This window comes from Marmota marmota, unplaced genomic scaffold (genome assembly GCF_001458135.2).
Source record: "Marmota marmota marmota unplaced genomic scaffold, marMar, whole genome shotgun sequence".
NCBI classification, from domain to species: Eukaryota; Metazoa; Chordata; class Mammalia; order Rodentia; family Sciuridae; genus Marmota; species Marmota marmota.
This window is the reverse complement of record NW_025999853.1, coordinates 4,270,930-4,293,627: the sequence shown is the minus strand read 5'-3', so window position 1 is coordinate 4,293,627 and position 22,698 is coordinate 4,270,930. Positions and strand designations below refer to the sequence as shown.

Genomic DNA, 22,698 nt, shown 5'->3' with positions numbered 1-22,698 from the left:
AGTTGTAAAGATAGCTTTAGAAATTTACATGAAAATTTGGATCCAAGATTGGTAATGAAACAACGTGGAAAGAAACACGGTCACTAGAAGGCAATTTATATTTTCTGTGAAGGTCATGTCTGCCTTTTCTCTGAAGATTTTGAACTTAAGTCAAAAGGAAAACCTGCTAAATTTTCATTTATGGACCATGAGTAAGGTAAACTTTGAAGTCCTAATCATCTTTCCTACAATAAAATCAATGAGGGACTTCATGTTATAGTCAGTGTACTGTCCTAACATCGTATGTTTTGAGACTAATGCTGTTATTAGTTCAGGAAAATAAATATTTCCTCTGCAACTGAGGGGTCTTTATGATTCAAGTTTGATTATGTATTTGCATATGTGTGTGTGTGTGTGTGTGTGCATATATGTGTTGGGAACAGTTCAAATGGGATTAGAGTGTCAGACTGAGAACAAAATTCGTTGCCCATTTATATCCACCGAGTCATAGGCAACCCAGCACCATATTGGTATGAAATTACAAAGCAAATAAAAGCCTGGAGAAGTGCATTTCAGCCCTGGTTCTACCCTTGAAAATTAAGTTTAGAGAAAGTATAGTCATCTCTCTTCTAGGCCTCTGCAGCCCCCCCCCCCTTTTTTTTCCTGTTGTTTCATTAATGCCAAGTGCCTCACTATTTTCTGGAAGAGTTTGGAAAGTATGACATCATGGAATGTGTCTAAGCATTCATAATATTCTCAGAGTCATTTTAAAGTTATTTTGAGATGTGTCCTTGGTTTTTCTGTGATAGGTTGTCAAAATTCTTGGAAATAATATTCTCCCCAGTTTTAAAATTAGAATAGCACTTTCCATAGATGGAAGCAAAGAATGAGAGTAATAAGAAATAACTTTTTTAAGAAATTAAAATATATATCATTTATCTTTATTAAAAAGTTACACATATCATCTTTCAACCTTAAAATTATTAAATAATTAACCCAAAACTCTTGTACATATGTGATCAAGAGAGAAGTGAGGTGAACTGACAAGGTCTCTCAGTTTGGAGGTAGCAAAGCAGGGATTTGAATCCAACATCTTCTAATTTTAAACACAGACTCATCAATCATTGTGATATTTCTCCATTCATGACTTCCCTTCAGTTTTGTAAGATCACTTGAATCACAAATTAGGACCAGATTTTGTGACCCCAAAATTTGATTGACGGCTTGTTTGAATTTGAAGGTATATTCTAAAATTATGATTACTGACAAAAAGGTTAACACTTAGTAGCAAGAATGTAATAGATCATGCAAAAGTTGATTATGTTTCCTCAGATAAATTCCAATAATTGTTAAAAATTGTTACAAAATTTGTGATGTTTTAGGTAGATTATTGAGGACAGATAAGAGATTGAGAGTTGCCCTTAAGGGTCTGGTAGTCCCACAAAGGAGGCAATATAATAAATGTATTAAAGTGAGCAAGTGTAATTCTGGTATATTGGTCTTACTGGCTTAATACTTCAGAGTGAAATAAAAATTTTTAGATCAGTGGCAAACAATCATGGCTAATTCAATGTTTGGTAGTTTTGATTCATTTACCATCAAAGAACTATTCATCACCCATCTGCTCTGCTGCAAGCCCACTGAGATAGAGAGCCAGCATTAGCAATAAAACTTACATAAGAGTAACACTTGGGAAAAGGAGGTGCTTAATTGTCGTAAGAATAAGATTACTCCAATTATTATTTAAATATGACTGCTAAACAGATGACAACAGGCTCTGAGTCCATAAGAAACACACTAGAGTCGGCATGAGTTTGAGAAAGCAGCATTGTTTTCCAACAATATGTATTTGCTGGTTTGCTTGGATTTTGTTGTGTCCAATAGGAAAACAACTCAGAGTGCCTCATGATCTTTTCTGGGTGAGCCCCAGCCTTGACTCATGTGGCATTTCATGGAACTAAACTCCAAAATAACTGGTTTTTGAGAATTTAGAAAATATACTGCTACTTGATACAGTTGGTGATGCGGTTCCCACAAGAGTGGCTGATTATCTCCTAATCTTCTGCTCCTCGTTTCCAGACTTGGTCATTACTTGTCCCTGTACTTGTGGCTGAGGTTGGATCTTTGGGACATCCTCAGCTATGTAAACCTCAAGGACCGCCAGAACTTTCAGGGCCCAGAGTCACACCTGGTCTAGCAGGCAAAAGGAAATGCCACTTTCTCAATCCACCAAAGGATGGAGTAGTTGGTGATAATGCAAAGCAAAGAGAAGAGAGGAGTGGAACTCCTGGAGCCATCAGTGAGAAGGGAGAATCAGCGAACTTCACTGAGTCTGAGAAGCAGCTCTAGGCACTGCACCAGCTCTAGGAGCATCTACACATGGAAGGGCACCTGTGGCCACAGTGTTCAGGGAGAAAATCTGTTGAGCTATAGGCACCTCCAGCCAGACCATGGCACCTCGGCCTGCAGGAAGCGCAACAAGCCAGACTAACATAGAATGACTCGGGCACCTCTGGACTGGGCCTTCCTGCACCCTCAGTGCCCACCAAGCTCCCTGGATCTAATGTGATCCCTGGAAGACACCTGCTTTCAGCAAGAGAAGACATTAAGACCCAGCTAGACTAAAATATCTCTGAGATGACTGAAAGGTGAATGATCAGCATGGCTAGTTCCATGGCTCACTTGAAAGTGTAAAGAAATGTGAATTCTGTGTGGCTTCACATGTTGACAGAGGGTCACAGCAGGTGGGGTGCAGTGCTGATCCGCAGTGAAAAGAGGAAAGCCGACTTGTCAATCAAGACAGTCCCAGACTCCCAGTCCCACCAGCTCTTCTGGAAATGTACCCTTCAGTCAGTCTTAGCTTATTGCCATTCTGTCACTTTGATGTACACTCAAGTATCCGTCACATGAAGATTTGGCTTCTTGTGAAGCCCTGCATACAGGGTAAAAAGGCCACTTTAAACATTCTAGCTACTGAATGTTATTTTCATTGTATAAACTGGCTTTTTGCTGTCCACCTAAGACTTTGTACATTGGGTGAGCTGACACTGGAGGCATTAGAATGGGATGCAATATCCTCCGCTGGGTATTAGAATATGAAGTAGAATCTGGGACAGGAATAGATTGGAGCTAGATATTATATTTTCAATGTAATTGAGTTATGCAGGGTTATGGTTATGCAAGGGCCCATGGCCAGAGATGGGTGGGGGGAAATGTTCCAGTGAGAACATCAATTGCACCACTTTCTTCATGGTTAAAAATCAGCCAACCTATTGATCTTAGGAGAGCTCGTGAATCCAACACTTGAAGAAAACAATAAGGTCTAAGAATTTTGACAGAGGAACTGGAGAAACAAGAACTTCATCTCAAAATCTCAGTCTTCCTTTTGAACATTGGAATAAGCAAAGCAGGAAAAAGAGCTTCCTTCATGGGAGGTACAGGTAAGGATCTGAATTAAACACAGATTCCCGAACAATGCTTTCCATTAGTATATGGTGCTAACTTTTCCAGTGAGTTTTCCCTGTTTCATTCAGTTTTGTTCTTAGAGCTTGTGACAGATTTTGTAACACTACAAAAAGGGACAGACATCATCTTTGTGTTTGTTAATTCAGAAAAGGAGGAATAAAAATAGAAACAAAGCAGAAAAAGACAATATCTGTGGGAAAGGGAATGGAGGACAGATAAATAATAGATGATAGATGGCAGGCAGATGGAATAGGCTATTGAATAACCTCAATTCATTAAGGTATAAAGATGAAACAATAATTTGACAAATAAGTATTACTGAACCATTTCCCTATGCTAGCTCACTCTTCTGAGACTTTACTATTTTTCTTTTTTTCTTTATTGGTGTTAGTGATATGACAGTAAAGTATATTTTGACATATTTATACAAACACAGAGAGTACCTTATTCTGGTTAGGATCCCAGGCTTGTGGTCGTACATGAAGTGGAGAGTCACCGTGGTGTATTCATATATATACATGGGAAAGTTATATCAGATTCATTCCACTGTCTTTCCTCTTCCTGTCCCCCCTACCCCCCACCCCCTTTTTTTTCATTCTCCGTGTCTAGTCCTCATAACAGCCAGATGAAGTAGGTTACTGGTTTTGTGTTCCCTTTCCTTCTCAAGAAATATAGGAACAGTTACCCATTAAGCTTGAAAGGTGCCATTTGACGTCTGGAGTCTATGATGGTAAGTTTTCACTAGTCCATGCCCACCTCCAGCTGTGCTCTTTGGAACTCTTACTGCTACGCATGGGTAGCTATCAATAGTGTCCAACTTTAATATTTTCTAGTCACTTGGTCTCATATATGATTCAAAGTACCTCCCCGTCACACATGCCAGGCTGGTCTGTGGATCTGGTGTCCAGTGGGGGGTATTCCTCTTATTTTGCATCTGATTTCCTTTGTCCTGGACCTGCTCCTCTGGTGTATGTGTCATGAGGAAGACAGAGAGAAAAAGGTGGGTCCCTAACATCAGGCAGCTGCCCTGGTTTGCTCTTAAGTGCTGATGCAGTTTGCCTTTGTTAGACTCGGTGTGGGTGGGTAGAGCCCAAGGTGATGCTTGGGCAGGGTTGTTGGTCTCCTGGGAGATTTTACTTTGAGTTCTGGTTGATTGCAATGCTCAGGTCACCCACCACCTCTCAGATGAGTGTCCTGCTCTGCTCAATGCCACGTGGCCTCAGCCAAGCTACAGCACTGATCACATATTCTCCTACACACTTGAAGCCTCCCATGAGATTCCTATCTCATGTGCTATGGTTTGGATGTAAGGTGTCCCGCAAAGCTCATGTGTGAAACAGTGCAGGAAGGTTTAAAGGTAAAATGGTTGGGCTGTGGGAGTCTTGACCCTGTCAGTGCATGGATCTGCTGATGGGAATTAACTGGGTGAGTTAGCATCCACATAACAGAGAGAACTTTTGGGCTTTGCAAACCATACTCTCTTTATCCCTTTAAAAGATCATACTGCCTAATGATCCAGGGGGCAGCAGTCAGTTCTAGGTGGCCATTATGGTCATTATGAAAGGTCCTCTTTAATAGTTTACTTGCAACACTCTTTAAAGGTACACTACTTAATAGAATGTCTACTGTGTCCATGATAATATTCTAACTCTTTTTATGCCTTTTACTCTAGTCTATTAATGAAGATATGATCTCCATTTTAAAGATTTTTTTTTTTTAATTGAGGTTAATGAAGCTTAGCTAATTAGTCTGAAGTCATCTGTTTGGAAGACTGTATTTGAATCCAGATATTCTGTGCATGGGCATGATATTGGCCTATATTATTCTTGACTGTTTTGCAGTCAATAATCATTTCCAGAAACTAACATGATTAAAGTATAAATAGAAAATTCAGTAAACTTGAAATATTTAATATTTTTGTATAGAACTTTTGTTATATATATTGGAGTCCCACATTCTAAGAAATCAGCTGCAAAAATCAATTAGTACTCACATTATTTTGCTCTTATTCTTCCTTGTCTCTGTCTCTTTGCTTTCTACCTTTTACATTGTTTGTGTGTGTGTGTGTGTGTTCCTATGTGTATGGGTCTTTAATCTTTCCCAGTTATCTGTTTGTGATTGATTTTCAACAAAGATGACAAGAAAATCAATACACAAAGAATATTCTCTTAAAAAAGAAAACAGGGCTGGGGTTGTGGCTCAGTGGTAGAGTGCTTGCCTAGCGTGCATAAGGCACTGGGTTCAATTCTCATCACCATATTCAAGTAAATAAAATAAAGGTGCATCAACAACTAAAAAATAAATTTAAAAAAAACATGTCAGATGCCAAATGGCCAAAGCAATTTGAGAAAGAAGAACTATGCTAGAGATATCATATTCCCTGATTTCAAACTCTATTAAAAAGCTATACTACATTATGAAGTTATAGAAATCAAAACAATATGATGTTTGCAAAATAACACCAATAAACTCCACATCACGTACAGCCACAAGAATGGGGTCCAATTAAATTAAGTTATATTCCAGGTATGTATAATATGTCAAAATACCCTCTATAGTCATGTACGTCTAAAAAGAGTGAATAAAAATAAAAATAAATAAAAATGCAAACATTTGTTGATCACTGAAAAAAATAATATTGTATGGCCATAAAAATTAGGAAATCCTGCCATTTTTGACAGCTTTGATGAACCTGGAGCCTATAATGTTAAGTGAAATAAGCTAGCACAGAAAGACAAGCACTGTATAATCTCATTTATGCATGAAATCTAAAATTCAGACACTTAAAGGCAGAGAGAAGAATGGTGGTTGACAGGAGGCTAAGGAGTGGAGGAATGAGGGATGTTGGTCAAAGGATACAGACTTTCGGTTACAAAATTAAAAAGTTCTAGGGATCTCATATATAGCATGGCAACCACAGTTAATCAGACCATGTTGTTGCTTCAAATGTGATAAGAGAGTAGGTTGTCAGTGTCCTCACCACCCCCCACCCCCAACACACACAATGTTCACTATGGGTGGCGATGGATGGACTAGATTAACTGGGGTTATCAGTATACAATGTATATGTGTATCAAATATTCACATTGCACACTTTGGATATATATATATATATAATTTTTAGTTGTCAATTAAATATTTTTAACAATTTAAAATGTTATTGGGACTACTAGATAACCCACATACAAGAGAGTACCATTAGGTTCCTATTCTTGAACCATATACAAAAGTAACACAGTATGGGTCATTGACCTAAATGTAAAGGATAAAATTTAAAAACTCTTCAAATAAAACAGGAGAAAGTCTTCACAGCTTGGGTTAGGCAAAGATTCCTTAGATACAGCACCAAAAGCAGAAAAAAAGAAAAATATGGATTCAATAGACATAAAAAATAACAGCTGTTGTTCTTTGAAGGTCATTACGTGGGCTGGTGGTGAGTCTTAGTGGTGGAGCACTTGCAAGACCCTGGGCTCTACCCTAGCACTGAAAATAAAAGAGAGAAATCCCCATCATGGGAGTGCAAAGACACATGTACAACTGGACCAATGGGAGAAAATATTTGCAAATCATATTTCTGAAGACTGGGAGGCCTTCAGATCATTGGGATGTTCCCTTAGAGGGGACACTGGGACTGTCTGGCCCTTGCTCTCACTCTCTTTTGCTCCCTCACTTGCCAAGAGGTGAGCAGTTTTCCTTTGCCACAAGTTTCTGCCATGATGTCCTGCGACAGTGCCAAGGCAATGAGGTCAACCAATTAGGGATTAAAACTGCAAAACTATGAACCAAGAAAAACCTTCCCTCATATTAAGTTGATTCTCTCAGGCATTTTTTTTTTTACAGTAATTGGAAGGTGACTAACAGAGACACAAATTACCAACTGAAGTACAGAAATGTTGAGGGAATGTTAAGATTTTTGTTTAAATTCATTAGGTAAATTAATTGAGATGCACTCATTTTTGGAGAACACAAATTACCAATATAAAATAAAAATTTTAAAAGCCTCATAACTGTATTATATAACATTGTAAACTCATAGAATTCTACAATTGGGATGGTTGTTTGTTCCAAGTATTGATAAAAATAATTGTAGCACTTCAAGTCCTTATAAATTTTTGGTGGAAATGTAAAATGGTTTGAACACTTTGAAAATATTTCTTTAATAGTGTAATATATACTAATGCCAAAATAAAAACATTTTAGTCTGAGGCATTTAAACCAAATAGGTGAAAACAAATGTTTGTGCCCAAAAAAAAATTGTTACAAAATATTGTTAAGATGGTGATTCTCTTCAAATTGTGATTATATCCAATTAGATTCCAATCATATTGGTAACTAGTGTTTAAAATTGACAGGCTTATTTGATTTGCCTGTTAAATTATTAGGAAATAAAAATGTCTCAGATTGCCAAAATATTTCAAAAAAAAAAGAAAGAAAGAAAAGAAAAAACACAAGAAATTTTACACCACTTAAATTCAAGTTATAGAAATAAAGAAGAATATAACTGATATAGGCATACATAAGTAAATTAATAAATTAAAAATTGTGTCCAGGAAGGAAAGATGGCAGATTAGAGCAAAGGTGTGTTTTCCAGTTGCTCTGTGACTCAGGGTCCAAGGAGCATGAGTATTGCTTCTCAGGAGGTGGATGACAGAGGGAATTTGCTAAAATTCAGTATCAATCAGTAAGAGAATAAAGGCAAGGACATTTGGGAACTCTGAATACAAGACAAGACACACCGGAGCCTCAATAGCCATACAGGTGGTGCCAGCTCACTGTAGAGGGGAGGGGTGTCACAGGCAAAGCCAAGAACCCCTGCAAAAAATCATTTGGTAGGGGACAATGTGTGGGATGAAAGGCAGTCTGATCTTACCTGAACCGGAGGCAGCACAGCAAGCTGGTGTTTGGAAAGTGCTGTGTTCCTTGGCTGATGAGGGACAGCTGAGATGGGAAGTCATGGTGCAGTGGCCCTGAGGAAGCTCTCTGCTGCCGGAGCCCAGTAGAGTATAAAAAGATTCCCAGCAAGTGCCTAGCATGCGATCTAGAGTGTGACCAGTGGGGCATGACTGAAACAGGCACAGAAAGGATTATTCCCAGGGGTATTCATACAGGGAGATATGGAGGGCTCACTTTCAGGGACCAGCTGGGGAGAGTCCAAAAGCTGGACAGGCAGGTACATTTGCACTAGGAGTCTGATCCTGGGAAGACCACATTTGCAGGCAGTGGTGTGTGAGATCTGCAGAGAGACAGTTACCCAACCACGTGAGTTCAGTTTGCAGGAGGCTCCTGAGATCCAGATGTCCAGCACAGGTCAGCACCTGCCCAGCAATAAGAGGTGTGGATCTAAACTTTCTGGGGCAGATACCACCCAACAAAGTTTTAAAGGATGATCAGAGCTAAATACCAGCCACCAGAACTTCCCAATTACCACTCTGCATTAACCATGCTCTGTGACGGATCTATTTAGTCTGTCCAGACAAAAATCCAATTGTGGAATCTTTTTTTCTTTTTCTTTTTTTTCTTTTTTACTGTCTTAACTTCTACTAGTGAGAATGGAACTGAGAGCTATTACAACTAGGTCACTTCCACCAGCAACTTGGTGAGCAACACAAAGTGGATAGGCTTAACAACAACCAGCCCTTGCTCTCTTTAAAGGGAATTCAAAATTGGAAAGAGGGGCAGTAAGACAAGGCAGCGAACACCCATCCTCCTCAATAGTCTTGATCATCTCAAGAGAGAAAATTCATTTATTTGTATTCTTTTTCCAGTGTGTGTGGTTTCTTTCTGTACTGAGTGTTACATGGATATATTTTTTCTTTCATTTTTATCATTTCCCCACCCATTTGTTGCCTTGTTTTGACTTTGGAGGGTTAAGAGTTTTGTGTTTGTTCAGATTTGAGCTTTTGCTTGTTTTTATTTCTCTTATTACTCTTTCTCCCCTTTTCCCCCCTTAGAGTAGACGAATTCTCTTGTTCTCTCTTCCTCTCTTTGTTTCAGTTTTTTTGACTCCTCCTTCTTTATTGCTGTCCCTTGTTATCTCTTCCCTACTCACCCTCTCTTCACGTTTTGGATATTTTAAACATTTGTTTTTCCTTCCTGTTCCACTTCCTCTTGATGAACTATAATTTTGCTATCTTTTAGAAGTATTTAGTTGATATAATTCCTATCCTCACCGTTAATATTAAGAATATTCTTGCAGTTACTAGTACTGTGGGTGGTATAGTTGACACCTGCTGTTTACTTTGTCTAGTTTATTGTTGTTGCTGTCTTTAATTGTTGACCATGCCATTCCTCTTCTTGTGGTAGTTAGTGTTATAGATGTCATAGTAGGCATGGGACATTTATTGTAGTGCTGTATGTTGGTTGCTACTATTGTTGCTGTTGCTTGATTCCTCTTTTTCTGAGAGATGTTTGGAACTAATGGGACACTATGAATTCATATGACAGACACTTTGTTGCTGGGTCACACCCACAACCCTGCCAAGTGACAGCCCACCTTACTGTACACTCAAGTGTCAACAATACTTTAACACCTAGAATAAGGGAGAGAAGAACCAAAAACCAATGACCATGACACAAGTAGGAGTGGCTAGCAGGGTCCTCAGTTTGCACTTGACATATACTCCTATGACAGAAATTGAGAGAGGTCCCGACACAGTGACTCAAAGGAACCCACGGTGTTGCAGCAGCTCTCCAAGACTGAAACAAATCATCAGTTCTGCAGTGGCAAACTGAGAGTCATTGGCAATTGAAATTAATATTTGGATTATGCTGATCCTGTATGGTGAAGCAAAAAGATACTAACAACACAGGACTTACTATAAAAGAAATAACTACAATGATACAAATGTATGAATTGCCAAGATCATTGTAATGTCATGTGTAGATAATAATAAAAAAAAAAGATTTCCCTGGGCTGGGGTTGTAGCTCAGTGGTACAGCGCTCGCCTCACATGAGGAGGCCCTGTGTTCGATCCTCAGCACCACATAAAAATAAAATAAAGGTATTAAAAAAAATTCTCTACACACCAGAGGAGGCTCTCATAAAAAAGGAAGAGGACTCCATTTCAACAGATACCAAGACCTTTGAAAACACAAGGAAATAGGCAAACAAATCCCTACCCCAAATCCACAATCCCCCAGCAGAGGAATACTCAGACATGGATGGGGGTGAAATTCCAGAGAAAGATTATAGAAAGTATTAAAATGTTTGCCAGGTGCAGTGGTGCATGCCTTTAATCCCAGCAGCTCAGGAGGCTGAGACAGGAGGAGCATGAGTTCAAAGCCAGCCTCAGCAACATGGAGACACAAAGCAACTCAGTGAAACCCTGTCTGTAAATAAAATACAAAATAGGGCTGGAGATAAGGCTCAGTGGTTGAGTGTGCCTGAGTTCGATCCCAGGTACACCCCCCAAATATATTACAATGTGTAATGAACGAAAAGAAGATCTAAGGAATGAATTAAGACAGCAAAAACAGGAGTTGAATGACCATATCAATAAAGAGGTAGAAATTCTGAAAAGAAACCAACCAAAACTCCTGAAAATGAATACACAATGAATCAAATGAAAAGTTCACTTGAAAATATGACCAAAAGTTCACCTGAAAATATGACCCTACTTACCCTATGTTCATGTTTTGAATATTTTAAACATTTTTTTGCCTTCCTGTTATGACCTGTTATGGCCAAAAGATTAGATTACATAGAAAACAGAATTTTCAACCTCGAAGAGGAGATATAATTAACTTGAATACTCAGTGTGCATTTTAGGAGATCATAATGAAATTAAATTAGAAATCGACAGCAAGAAAAATTATAGAAAATACATAAACACATGTAAATTGAACAATATTCTTTTAAACAAGGAGTGGATCACAGAAGAAATGAAAGGAGAAATTTTAAAATTTCTAGACTCAATTGAGAACAGTGATAAAACATACCAAAATCCCTGGGACAGTATAAAAGCAGTTTTAAGAGGAAAGATTATAGCTTTAAGTGCCTACATCAAAAAAGGAAGTATTCTAAATAAATAATCTAATGCTATAGCAGAATAAAGCTATTCTGAAACCAAATTAACACAGGAAATAATTAAGCTCAGAGCCCAAGTTAATAAAATGCAAAATCCTTAATAAAATATTAGCAAATAATATTTAAAAACACATTAGGAAGATTGTACACCAGAATCAACTTGGCTTCATTCCAGAGATTCAAGTTTGCTCCAATATACATAAATCAATAAATATAATTTACATAGGATCAAGGACAAAAATCACATGATCATCTGAATAGATGAAAAAGCCTTCTACAAAATCAAGCATCCATTCATATTAAAAACACTCGAAAAATTAGATATAGAAGCAAATTACCTCAAATCATAAAGGCTAAATATGACAAACCCAAAGCCAATATCATACTGAATGGAAAAATCTTAAATAATTTCTTCTAAAATCAGGAAAAAACAAGGATATTCAATCTTACCACTCCTATTTAATATTGTTCTTGAAACTCTAGCCAGAGCAATCAGGCAAGAAAAGAAAATTAAAAGATACAAATAGGAAAATAAGAATTCAAATTATTTGTTTGCTGATGACATGATCCTATATTTAGGATCCCTGTCCCTCTCCCTCTTCCTCTCCTCCTGACCCTACCATAAGCTGAGAAGCTTTCTTCCACTGGGCCCTCCCCACTTGATGTGCTGTCTCAACTTGGACCCAGAGCAATGGAGTTACCATTTATGGACTCAGACTTCTGAAACCATAGCCCCCAAATATACTCTTTCTCCTTTAGGTTGTCCTTGTCAGGTATTTTGGTCACAGTGACAGAAAAGCTGTCTAAAACAGAAATAGATATAACTATGGAGATGAAAGACCTCTACTATGAAAAGAATAGAAGACTGAAGAAAGAAATTTAAGAGGACTTCAAAAAGGAAAAAAAAAACTCCCATGTTCTTGCATATGTAGAATTAATATTATTAAAATGGGCATATTTCCAAAAGCAACTTATAGATTCGATGCTTTCCCCATCAAAGTATCAATGGCATTCCAGGATCAGAAAAAAAATATTCCTAAACTTCAACTAGAAGAATAAGAGACCCAGAATAGCCAAAGCAGTTCTGAGCAAGAAGAGCAATGCTCATCACAATACCTGATCTCAAATTATTCTACAGAGCTATACTAACAAAACCAGCCTGATACTGGCATCAAACCATACATAGAGATGAATAACCAATCAATAAGTGGGAAAAACATCTAAACAGGCACCTCTCAAGAGAAAATGAATGAAAGGAAAAAAAAACCCACATTCTTGCATAGGTAGAATTAATATTGTTAAAATGGGCATATTATCAAAAGCAACATATAGATTCCTCTCAAGAGAAATAATAATACAAATAGTCTATGAATATATGAAAAATGTTCAATATGCTCATCAATGAGGGAGATGTAAATCAAAACTACACTGAAATTTCATCTCATGCCAGTGAATGGCAATCATAAATAATACAACAATAATTACTGGTAAAGATATGGGGAAAAATGTGCACTTATACATTGTTGGTGGGATTATAAATTAGTATGACACTATGGAGGCAGTATGGAGATTTCTCAAATGATTAGGAAGGAAACCACCATATAACCCAGCTATTGCACAGTTTGGTAATTGTCCAAAAGATGTAAAATCAGTATGCTTGAGTGATACATTCATACCAATATTTATAGCAGCACAATTCACAATAGCCAAGTTTGAAACCAGCCCAGATGCCATCAACAGATAAATGGATAAAGAAAATTTAGTTTATAAACACAATGGAGTTTTACTCAGCCATAAAGAAGAATGGAATTGATTCATTTGTGGAAAAGTAAATAGGGCTTGAGAATATCAAGGTAAGTGAAATAAACCAGACATAGAAATTCAAGGGTCAAATATTTTCTTTCCTAAGTGGAAGCTGGAGAGAGAGAAGAAATTTAAAAAAATAATAATAAAAGTAAATAGAAGGGAGACAACAGAATAGAGAAAAAGAATCAAAACAGAGGAGGGGAGAGCAGGTGGAAGTATAGGGGAATGAAAACTATCTTATGTCTACGTATGAATATATATGTAACATACTAATTAATTATTAGTAGTATTAATTCATTATTATAAATACTAATTAATTATACTATATAACGTACTAATAAATTACAACAGAAGGGAGATCGGTAGAGTAGTGTAAGCAGATCTGGAGGGAGGAGGGGAGGGAAGAGAAGGTCTTGGGAATGAGATTGATATAAGTATGTTATGTATACAAGTATGACATATGAATCCTGCTACTGTGTATAATTAGTGTTCCAATAAGAAAATGCACCCAGAAAGAGACGCACAATGAAATAATCAAATGACTTTTGAAAAGTCACCAATCATTCAAAGGGAAATAAAGCCTTCCTTAACAAATAGTACTGGGACAACTGATTTTTTTTAAAGATAAAAATTAGCATTGACTATGCTTATACCTTATGCAAAAATTAATTTAAGACAGATCATAGACCTGATTTTTAGATTATAGCTCTATGTAAAACTCTTACCCCCCCCAAAAAAAAAGAGAGAATATCTTTATGACGTGGGCATAAGCAAAGATATTTAGCACAAGGCATAGGAAGCAAAACTATAATGATAACTTAATTAAAATAAAAATTCCTTCTTGAGTAGTAAATCACACAAAACTTAATGGCTTCAGGCAACACTTTTATTGCCCCCCAGTGGCTTTAGTCAGGAATTTGGGCCTGGTGTATCTGAGTCCTTCTCTCCAGGACCTCTCACAAGCTGCAATCACAGAGAGGCCTAGGCTGTGGTCATCTACCACCTACCTGGGGAAACACTGATGTCAAGCTCACGTGGTTACCAGAAAGACTGAGCTCTCTGAAGTTTGCAGGACTGAGGTCTGCAGTTCCTTCTTGGCCATTAGCTGGAGGTGACATTCAGTTCCTTGCTACTCAGGTCTCTCCTACATGGCCAAGTGATTCATCAAAGTACACAGGCCAAGAAGACAACGGTGATGGTGCAGGCCAGGTGGATGTCACCACCTTTTGGAAGCTAATTGTGAGAGTAACTTTTAGAAATATATTTATAAGTGTAACAAAGGAATCTGGAATTGGCTCATAATAGCCCCAAGAGGCAGGTGGAAGGGAGAGGCATAAAGGAGAAGTCTTGTTGTGAGTTGATATTTATCAAACTCGTTTTCTTGAATGAGTATGACCTCTTTTTCCTCAATTAAAACATGAAACATCAAAAATAAACGCGTTACCTCTTTTTGCGGCCAGCGTTACAGAAGCATAATATAATTGCTGTCGCTCAAGAAATTCATCCTTTATTCATCAGGAGCCGCTCTCTCCCACCGGCAACCATCTGCCCCTAATGTGTCTTCATCATTGAGAAACAGGAGAGTCTATTTAAGCAGATTTATTACAAGGCAATATGAGCCCCTGTTTAAGAAATCCTGAATTAGAATACTGGCCCTAGCTATTACTAGGGTCTACTTCTGGACCAACTTGTTATAGCTTTCTGTGTCTCAGTTTCCTGACCAATAAAATGGAGACAGCGGTACAGGATGGTTCCTAGAGTTGTTTGAGCATTAAATAGCAGGGTCACTAGTAAACTGCAATCATTATTTGACGCACTCAGTATTTAAAACTACCACATTTTCTGCTGCCTTTCATAGAAATTCAGAGATTCAGAAAAAGGATATTAGGCCAAATGCAACATTTTTACCAACACTCTCTGTACCAAAGCCCCCACCAAGCCCAAATATACTCTGTAATGTTTTCTTCTCAGTATTGAATGCTGATAATTGCCGTATCTAAAACTTGGGGACAGCTCAAATGTTCTTCCAGAACAAAGCTACATTTTACAAGTGGGTGCTGAACCTCTTCCCAGAGATAAGAAGTGGTGGGTGCATTTAATGGGTAATTCATCAGCTTCAAATTGCACAGAAGGAGAGCTCTCCCCTCTGCTGGTATCTTCCTGCATGTAGCCCCATGGCCTTGAACAAAACAAAACAAAATCACAAAGGCTTCAGAGGATCCTATAAATCATTCTTATACTTAATTAAGAAATAGATTTCTCTAGAAGACCCACGTGTAGGGGAAAACTAAGGATGCTCTGAATAGCAATCACAAGAATTTCCCGACAAGAAATGCAATTGTGGGCTTTTAATGGGTTCTGATTGCTTGTCTATTTAATGTAGGGTTTTTTTTTTATTTTTTGGCAAATTTTCATATAATTAACATATTTGGAAGGGATATTGCCAAGTGAGAGTTCCTTATGAACCATTACAGTTTAATATAGAAGAGCAATTTTTTACACGGACCCTATAACCTGAAAGTATTTCTGCCACTTCTGAAAATGCTGTTGCTTTAAGGCCGAGGCAGGCTGGGACCCAGTTTCATTGTTTGGGCTCTGTACCAGTTTTGTGAGTCACTGGGCATCTTTGGGAGGTGCTGCCTCCACACAGAGGAGAAAGGAACCATTAATGAAGGTAACACCTGGCCATGTTTCCACATCTCTTTTTTTTTTTTTTTTTCTGATGCAGGCATCTGGATTTTGGCCCTGTCCGTACTAATGTCAGTGATGGGTTCTGAATATCCCCCAAATCCTGAATCTTGTAATGTTCAAGGACCTCGAGGCATCCCAGGTTTACCAGGATTAAGAGGCCCACAAGGTAAGAAACATCCTTCTTCTGCTTTGTACTAGCTTTTCTATCATTTGACAAAATGACTCTACGTCATTAAAGGTCCAAGATGACCAAGATGGACGTGATGCTCACAGCAAACCTCTTTGTTAGAAGGCTGTGGAGCTGGGGAGTTCTAGCTCCTTCTTCACCACTTCTTAACCATAGCTGCATATAAAAATGCTCAACATATGTTTAAAAATTATTTTCTGAACACCAACTACAGTCATGCAAATATTTCAACATACACCAACCCAAACCAAGTGATCCAAAGAAAAATCCACACAACTTCATATTCCAACCAAGCATGCAGGTCACATGAAGAGGCTCAGCCTGGTCCCGAGGCCTAAGTGGAGGGACTCTCTCTGTTTCTTTGGAGTCCAGAGTGAAACAGTGATGGCCACCAGGACCATATGTTTCTTTGGGCAATCCTAGGAGCCTAAGAGGTTGATCACGTGAGGTCCCTTAACACTAAGGTGAGAACTTACACACCATCACTCTATCCTATTTCCATGATCAAAACACTCACATGAACAAGCCAGATTCAATGGCCTTGAAGTAGACTCTACTCACCCTCGGGTACTTCAAGGTCACATGGCAGAGAGGGAGTAAAAGGCTAAGAGCAAGATCCATGCTTCAGGTCTCATAAATCAGACTCTCGGAAAGTGCATTAGGGCATTTGTATTTCTTGGAAGACCCAGGATTATTCTGTCATGCAGGTAGGGTGTCTTTAGAACTGGTGACTCTTGTGGCTTACAGAGTTAAGTAATTTCTCTATGTTTGGAGAGCAAGTTAGTGTATTTGGTATCCAGGGTTTTTAAACAATTAAGATAATAACTTAAAAACTAATATTGCTGGGAACTTTGCCAAGCTGTTTATATAGATCATTTAACTGAATGTTACACATCAGTGTGATGTTATAGAAGAAAAATATGCAACATTGATTTTCACAGCATACAAAAATGTAAAAGAAATGACAGTGATTCTTCCTAGAAATTGTTGAATGAATTTTCCTACATTGGCACAGCTACATGGGCCTTTAGGACACACCCAGAAGTACAATCTTACCATTGGCATGTTCCCTACAATGAGGTTTTGAAGAAAGGCCTGTGTGTGATGGTAGCAAAAACACCAAACCTCCCTGTGCTTCAGTCTCATTTTCTTGAAGATAGGACACATTTCCCAACACAATACATTTCCCATTTCAACCGATAAAATTACATGACCTTGAATAAGCAAAATTAAAATGATTAATAAACAGCAAATCTAGGTTAGACATCAGCTCCTCCACTGGGTCTGGTATTGGTGATTAAGGAAGGATCAAAGTTGGGCTGCATATGAATATTTTATCCCATCAGATACCATATCTATGATACTTATACTAGGGTATATGGGCTACATCCAAATATTTATAATTCCTTTATCTATCAGTCTGAGTGATGTCGTGGAAAGTACAGTAAGCCAGAAATCCTGCCATAAACTAGCTGTGTGATTCCACAGAAGTCATTTCACCAGGTTATAAAAAGAAAAGAGAAATTTGGACTTAGGCCAAACAAATCAACTATGTTGCAAAAATGGGTACTTGAGCCTGTAACCCCAGTGACTCAGGAGGTTGAGGCAGGAGGACCTCAAGTTCAGAACCAGCCTCAGCAACATAGTGAGGCCCTAAGCATCTTATCAAGACCCTATCTCAAAAAAAAAATAGTAGCTCAGTGGTAAAATGCCCCTGGGTTAAATCCTCAGTACCAAAAAAAAAGTATTTGAATTTTTAAATCCAAAAACAATAATTTTATCAAATTATAGAACAAGGTTATCCATCGATGAAATGCCCTCAAGCACTGCAGTTTACTCTTTTAGTTCACTGTCACCCTAAGAAACATGTTATGGATATAGAAAGCTGTGGAAATACACATTCAAGCAGTAATGTTAAATTTTTCAAGAAGGTCTGATATGGATAATATTCTAAGGTTTCTTTCTTCTTATTCTGTGACATATGTATTCATTATTCAAGTTTTATACTGCCTAATTTCAGACCTGTGGGTCAATAATAATTCCCATTATTTTAATATTCCATAATTTGATTTTCAATATTAAGCTGATTCTTACTGCATAAGATGCCATGACATAGACCAGTATTTCTAAGAGTTTTGCAGCATTCACTATAGATTCTCCCTGCTCTGATATCTTGACTCTTGAGAATTCCTACTTTAAATAGATATTTAACTGAATAGTTGTAAACTAGTTTGGGAAAAGCATCGGGGGATGCTTTTTTCTTATCTTCTCTATCTCCCTCCCTTCTACATTCCTCTCACCTTCTTTCATTTCTTCTTTGTGACCTTTATTCTTTCCTTAGTATATTTAATGAGCAAGGGACAAGAGACAACTCCATGTCAAAAATAATTTCCTAACAATTAGATGCAAATTTTGTATTACAGCCCTCAAGAGACCCACAAAGAGGGAATGTGAACACGTTAAGCAGGTTTGATATCGTAGAGTAACAAGTTCTGTACAACTGTCAGTACAAATGTTGAAGAGAGAGAGATTCCCAGGAGGGTGTAGATGAGAAGGTAATGACTGAGCTGTCCCTAAGAGAATTGATGGAGATGACGTGGAAGGCAGCAGGTGGAGGTGGGGAAGGAGCACAAGGCAGAAAACCACTGCTCACAGCGCCTCACTCTGTCTTCTGTTTATCTTGATGTCTAGGACCTCCCGGTATGCCAGGACTACCAGGGATTCCAGGGATACCAGGGCCACAAGGGCCACCAGGAATGTTGAGGGATTGCAATAGCAGACTTACATCGGCCTTTGCAGTGAAGGTAGATGAGCTGCTCCCAGCTCCCTCCCAGCCTGTGATCTTCAAGGAAGCCCTGCATGACTCTCAGGGAATCTTTGATCTGGCCACTGGCGTGTTCACCTGCACGGTCCCAGGACTCTACCATTTTGGATTTCACATGGAAGCCGTCCAGAGGGCTGTGAAGGTGAGCCTCATGAGAGATGGCACCCAGGTCATGGAGAGAGAAGCAGAGGCCCGGGATGGCTATGAGCACATTTCAGGAACGGCCGTCTTACAGCTGGGAAAGGGAGACAAGGTCTGGCTGGAGAACAAGCTGAACCAAACAGAACTTGAAAGGGGGACCATTCAAACTGTGTTCTCTGGGTTTTTGATTCATGAAAATTAAGAGCCCTGGTTTATATCAGTACTACAACTCCTTCCCTAAGAGGGCCCAACTTCAGAGAGAGAATATTCCTCTTTCTTCTAAGGTCCTCATTTCCTTTCAAAATTACAATCCCAGCACATAAAAACCTGATCCTATGTGATGAGATAAAGTGCTACCCCTGGTTTGATCAGTACACATTGTACACATTTATTGGATTATATTGGATTATAATACTGTATTTCATAAATAAGTACAAATATGATGTTAGTCAAAATACAAGTAAATAATTTAAAAACAGAATGTTCCTTTATGATCGTGTACTTTAAAATTATCATTTGGATGTGAATAAAATACATGACTAATAAGGTGATTTTTAAAGCAGATCACTGAAATTAGGCAATGAACCTCCATTAGGTTGTCCACTAATTCATATTATTTTAAAGTATTTTGGATTTTTTTACCTACATGGGAAAAATTATGTAAATATGAAGCATGGAGATCTTTCAATTTATGGTGCATTAAAAGAAATCTTGCATCTTACTCAAATAGTTAGCAAAAAAAAAAAAACTGGAAAGGAGACAACATGAATGATAATACAGTAATAAATCTTTTCACTAGGATTCCTAGGAGACCATGCTCACATCTTGGGTTAAGCAGAGAATTGATCAAAGCATTGCTCTCAAAGGAATAAAAGCATAACTGGGAAGTCCTTAGACTCTAACAGCCTCTAGTTCATGCCCAGAAGTGTGCTAGCCTTTGTGTGAGTGTGCACATGCATGTGTGTGTGCGTGTGTGCATGCATGTGTGCGTGTGTGCGTGTGTGCATGTGTGCATGCATGTGTGCATGTGTGCGTGCTTGTGTGCATGTGTGCATGCTTGTGTGCGTGTGTGCATGTGTGCACACACGCACAGTGAATGGAGAAGGATGAAGTCCTGGGGGGAGGCAGAGCCAGCCTCCTCCAGGCTACAGAGCTGCTGGGTGACGATGATCCTGGAGCATGATGCTGCTCCCCCCTCCCCTCTGACCTCCAGCCCTGGCATCTTTCCTCCAAGGCCCTCACTTTCCCCTTCACAATCAAAGAGGAAGGTGGTGATGTAACTATCTCTGTGATAAGTGAATATTGGCTTAAATTACAATAAAAATGCTGATGAATTTTCTCTACTTCTGAGGAGGGAATGAATGGGAAGGAGAGTAGGATTGAAGAAATGCGTCCTGAGTTTCTCCTGTTTCACACTGAATTAGCCGCAACCTGCTGGATGGGAAGCGACTAAGTAAAACACTCTTTCCTAGTTTGGAGGTGGCAGGACCTCTCCAACTTTCCCATCAATATTTTTTTCCTCAGTGAATGTGAGCAATTTCCTCCTCAGAGAAAAGGACCTGACTTCTAGGACTTTCTCCTCCTTTCCTCTATTCCCTATCACACCCCATCAGTAGATTTCAATAATGATTACAACTTAGATTTAATGAGCTTCTAATGCAACAGTAAGTTCTCCTTACATATTACCAAGATCAATAAAGAGTATTTCAACCAGGAAATCAATCAATCACTGCTACTTTATTGGTAAGCCACCATGTGCCTAGAACTACACTGCACCCATTATCTATCTATTGCTACATAACAAAGCACCCAAAAACGGAGCAACTAAAAATAACACTAATTTTCCTTAATTTTGTATCTGCAATTCAGGTATGAAGTCTTACTTCTGTCCCACGTGGCTTCAATTAGGTCTGTTAGCTTCGTGGATTAAAAAGTCCACCTTGAAGACGGCTTCCTCACAGGCCTGTGAAGTAGTTTCTTTCAGCCAAGAGCTCAGCTGCACTGTGGGCCAGGGGTTCCCATTCCATTCCTCTTCATGGGCTACCTGGGTTTCCTCATGGCATGGTGACTGCAATGGTTCCTTTGATCTGTCAGTTTGGAGGGTGTTTGGATGAGATCAAAATTTTAAACTGGTGAACTTTGAGCAGAGCAGATTGCAGTCCAAAATGTGGATTTTCCTCTTCCACGTGGATGACTTGACTAGAACAAAAATGGCAGCCTCCTTTGAATGTGTTAGTCAACTTTTCATCACTGTGATAATCATCTAAGAAAATCAATCTAAGGGAGGAAAGATTTATTTTTGCTCAACTTTTGGAGGTTTCAGTCTGTGGTGGTTAGCTCCGTTACTTTGGGCCTTGGTGAAGAGAACATCATGGCGGAAGGGCATGGTGGAGGATATCTGTTTACCTCATGCTTGCTGGGAAGCAGAGAGAAAAGGGCGGGAAGGGTCCAGTGACAAGATATACCCATCCAGGGTTCAGCCTTACTAACCTGCTTTCTCCAGCTTGGTCCTACATCCTCCTACAGTTTCCACCTCCCAATAATGCCACCCAATCATGAATCCATTAACGAACTAAGCCACTGATGAGGTGAGGTTAGATTCCATGATCCATTCACCTCCCCAAAGGTCCCACCATTGAACATTGTTGCACTAGGGACAAAGTCTTCAACACATGAGCCTTTGAGGGACATTCCAGATCTAAACATCAGCACCGGGCAAGAGAGAATTCTCTAGCATGTGCAGCTCCTATTCAATCCACCCATCCACATGCAAAACAATCATCTCTTCCTAGAGACATCAAGTTTCATGATAAGAGAGCATTATGTCATCAGCTCAAATTTCAGTAGCTCATTTACATGAGGACCAAATCCAAGTAACGCATCTCAAGGACACTTTCTTAGAGCTCCTTTTCTTTCCATCTGAAGACCTGTAAGACAGGGAGACAAGTTAACTGGTTCTTACACACCCAACATACAGTGATGGAATAGGATACATACAGTAGACACTTGTGTTCACAAGAGGGAAAACTAGAGACACCCAGACTTAGTGTTCCACAGCCATTTTGATATCCAGACACATGTTGCCAGTTCCTTGATTTGGACTCAGTTCTACTGTCTCAGAATTGTTCCCTGTGGCTTTGTCCACCCCACCTCCCCCACATACACCACCACCATCATCACCATGGCCTCTGAACTCATGGCTCTGCTCTCTGAGTCTTTTCCAAAGGAAAAACAACTTTGCAACCACGTAACTTTCTCAGGATGCTTCCTGGACAAAATCTATAGAGTCCAAAGGACACTTTTCATTTCTCCTCCTATAGTTCAAGCTAATAATATTCTTCAGAACAATTATCTTGAACTACTTGTAAGATTTTTCTGAATCCTATGGGGATGCATTCCCTTTAACAAATTACAACCACCACAAATATTTGGGAGAAAGCTTGAGTTCACTTCATGATTATAATAAGACAATAACCTTTGGATTCTTACATCTTAAAAAGACTTATATTTGAGGATGTGTAATTCACACATTTAAGATCCTTGGGTGATGCGTTCCCTTAAACAGACCTGTGATGTATT

The 22,698-nt window shown here is 38.8% G+C and overlaps 1 protein-coding gene across 1 annotated transcript; it reads left to right on the top strand.

The window, feature by feature from the left end:
- Positions 1-3,249: 3,249 nt before the first annotated feature.
- Positions 3,250-19,853, top strand: LOC107139912 (hibernation-associated plasma protein HP-27-like). The gene is made up of 3 exons (XM_015482790.2): positions 3,250-3,419; positions 16,005-16,133; positions 18,846-19,853. Exons 1-3 carry the CDS (start codon positions 3,407-3,409, stop codon positions 19,319-19,321), a joined length of 618 nt encoding a protein of 205 aa, XP_015338276.1. The 5' UTR covers positions 3,250-3,406; the 3' UTR covers positions 19,322-19,853.
- Positions 19,854-22,698: the final 2,845 nt, after the last annotated feature.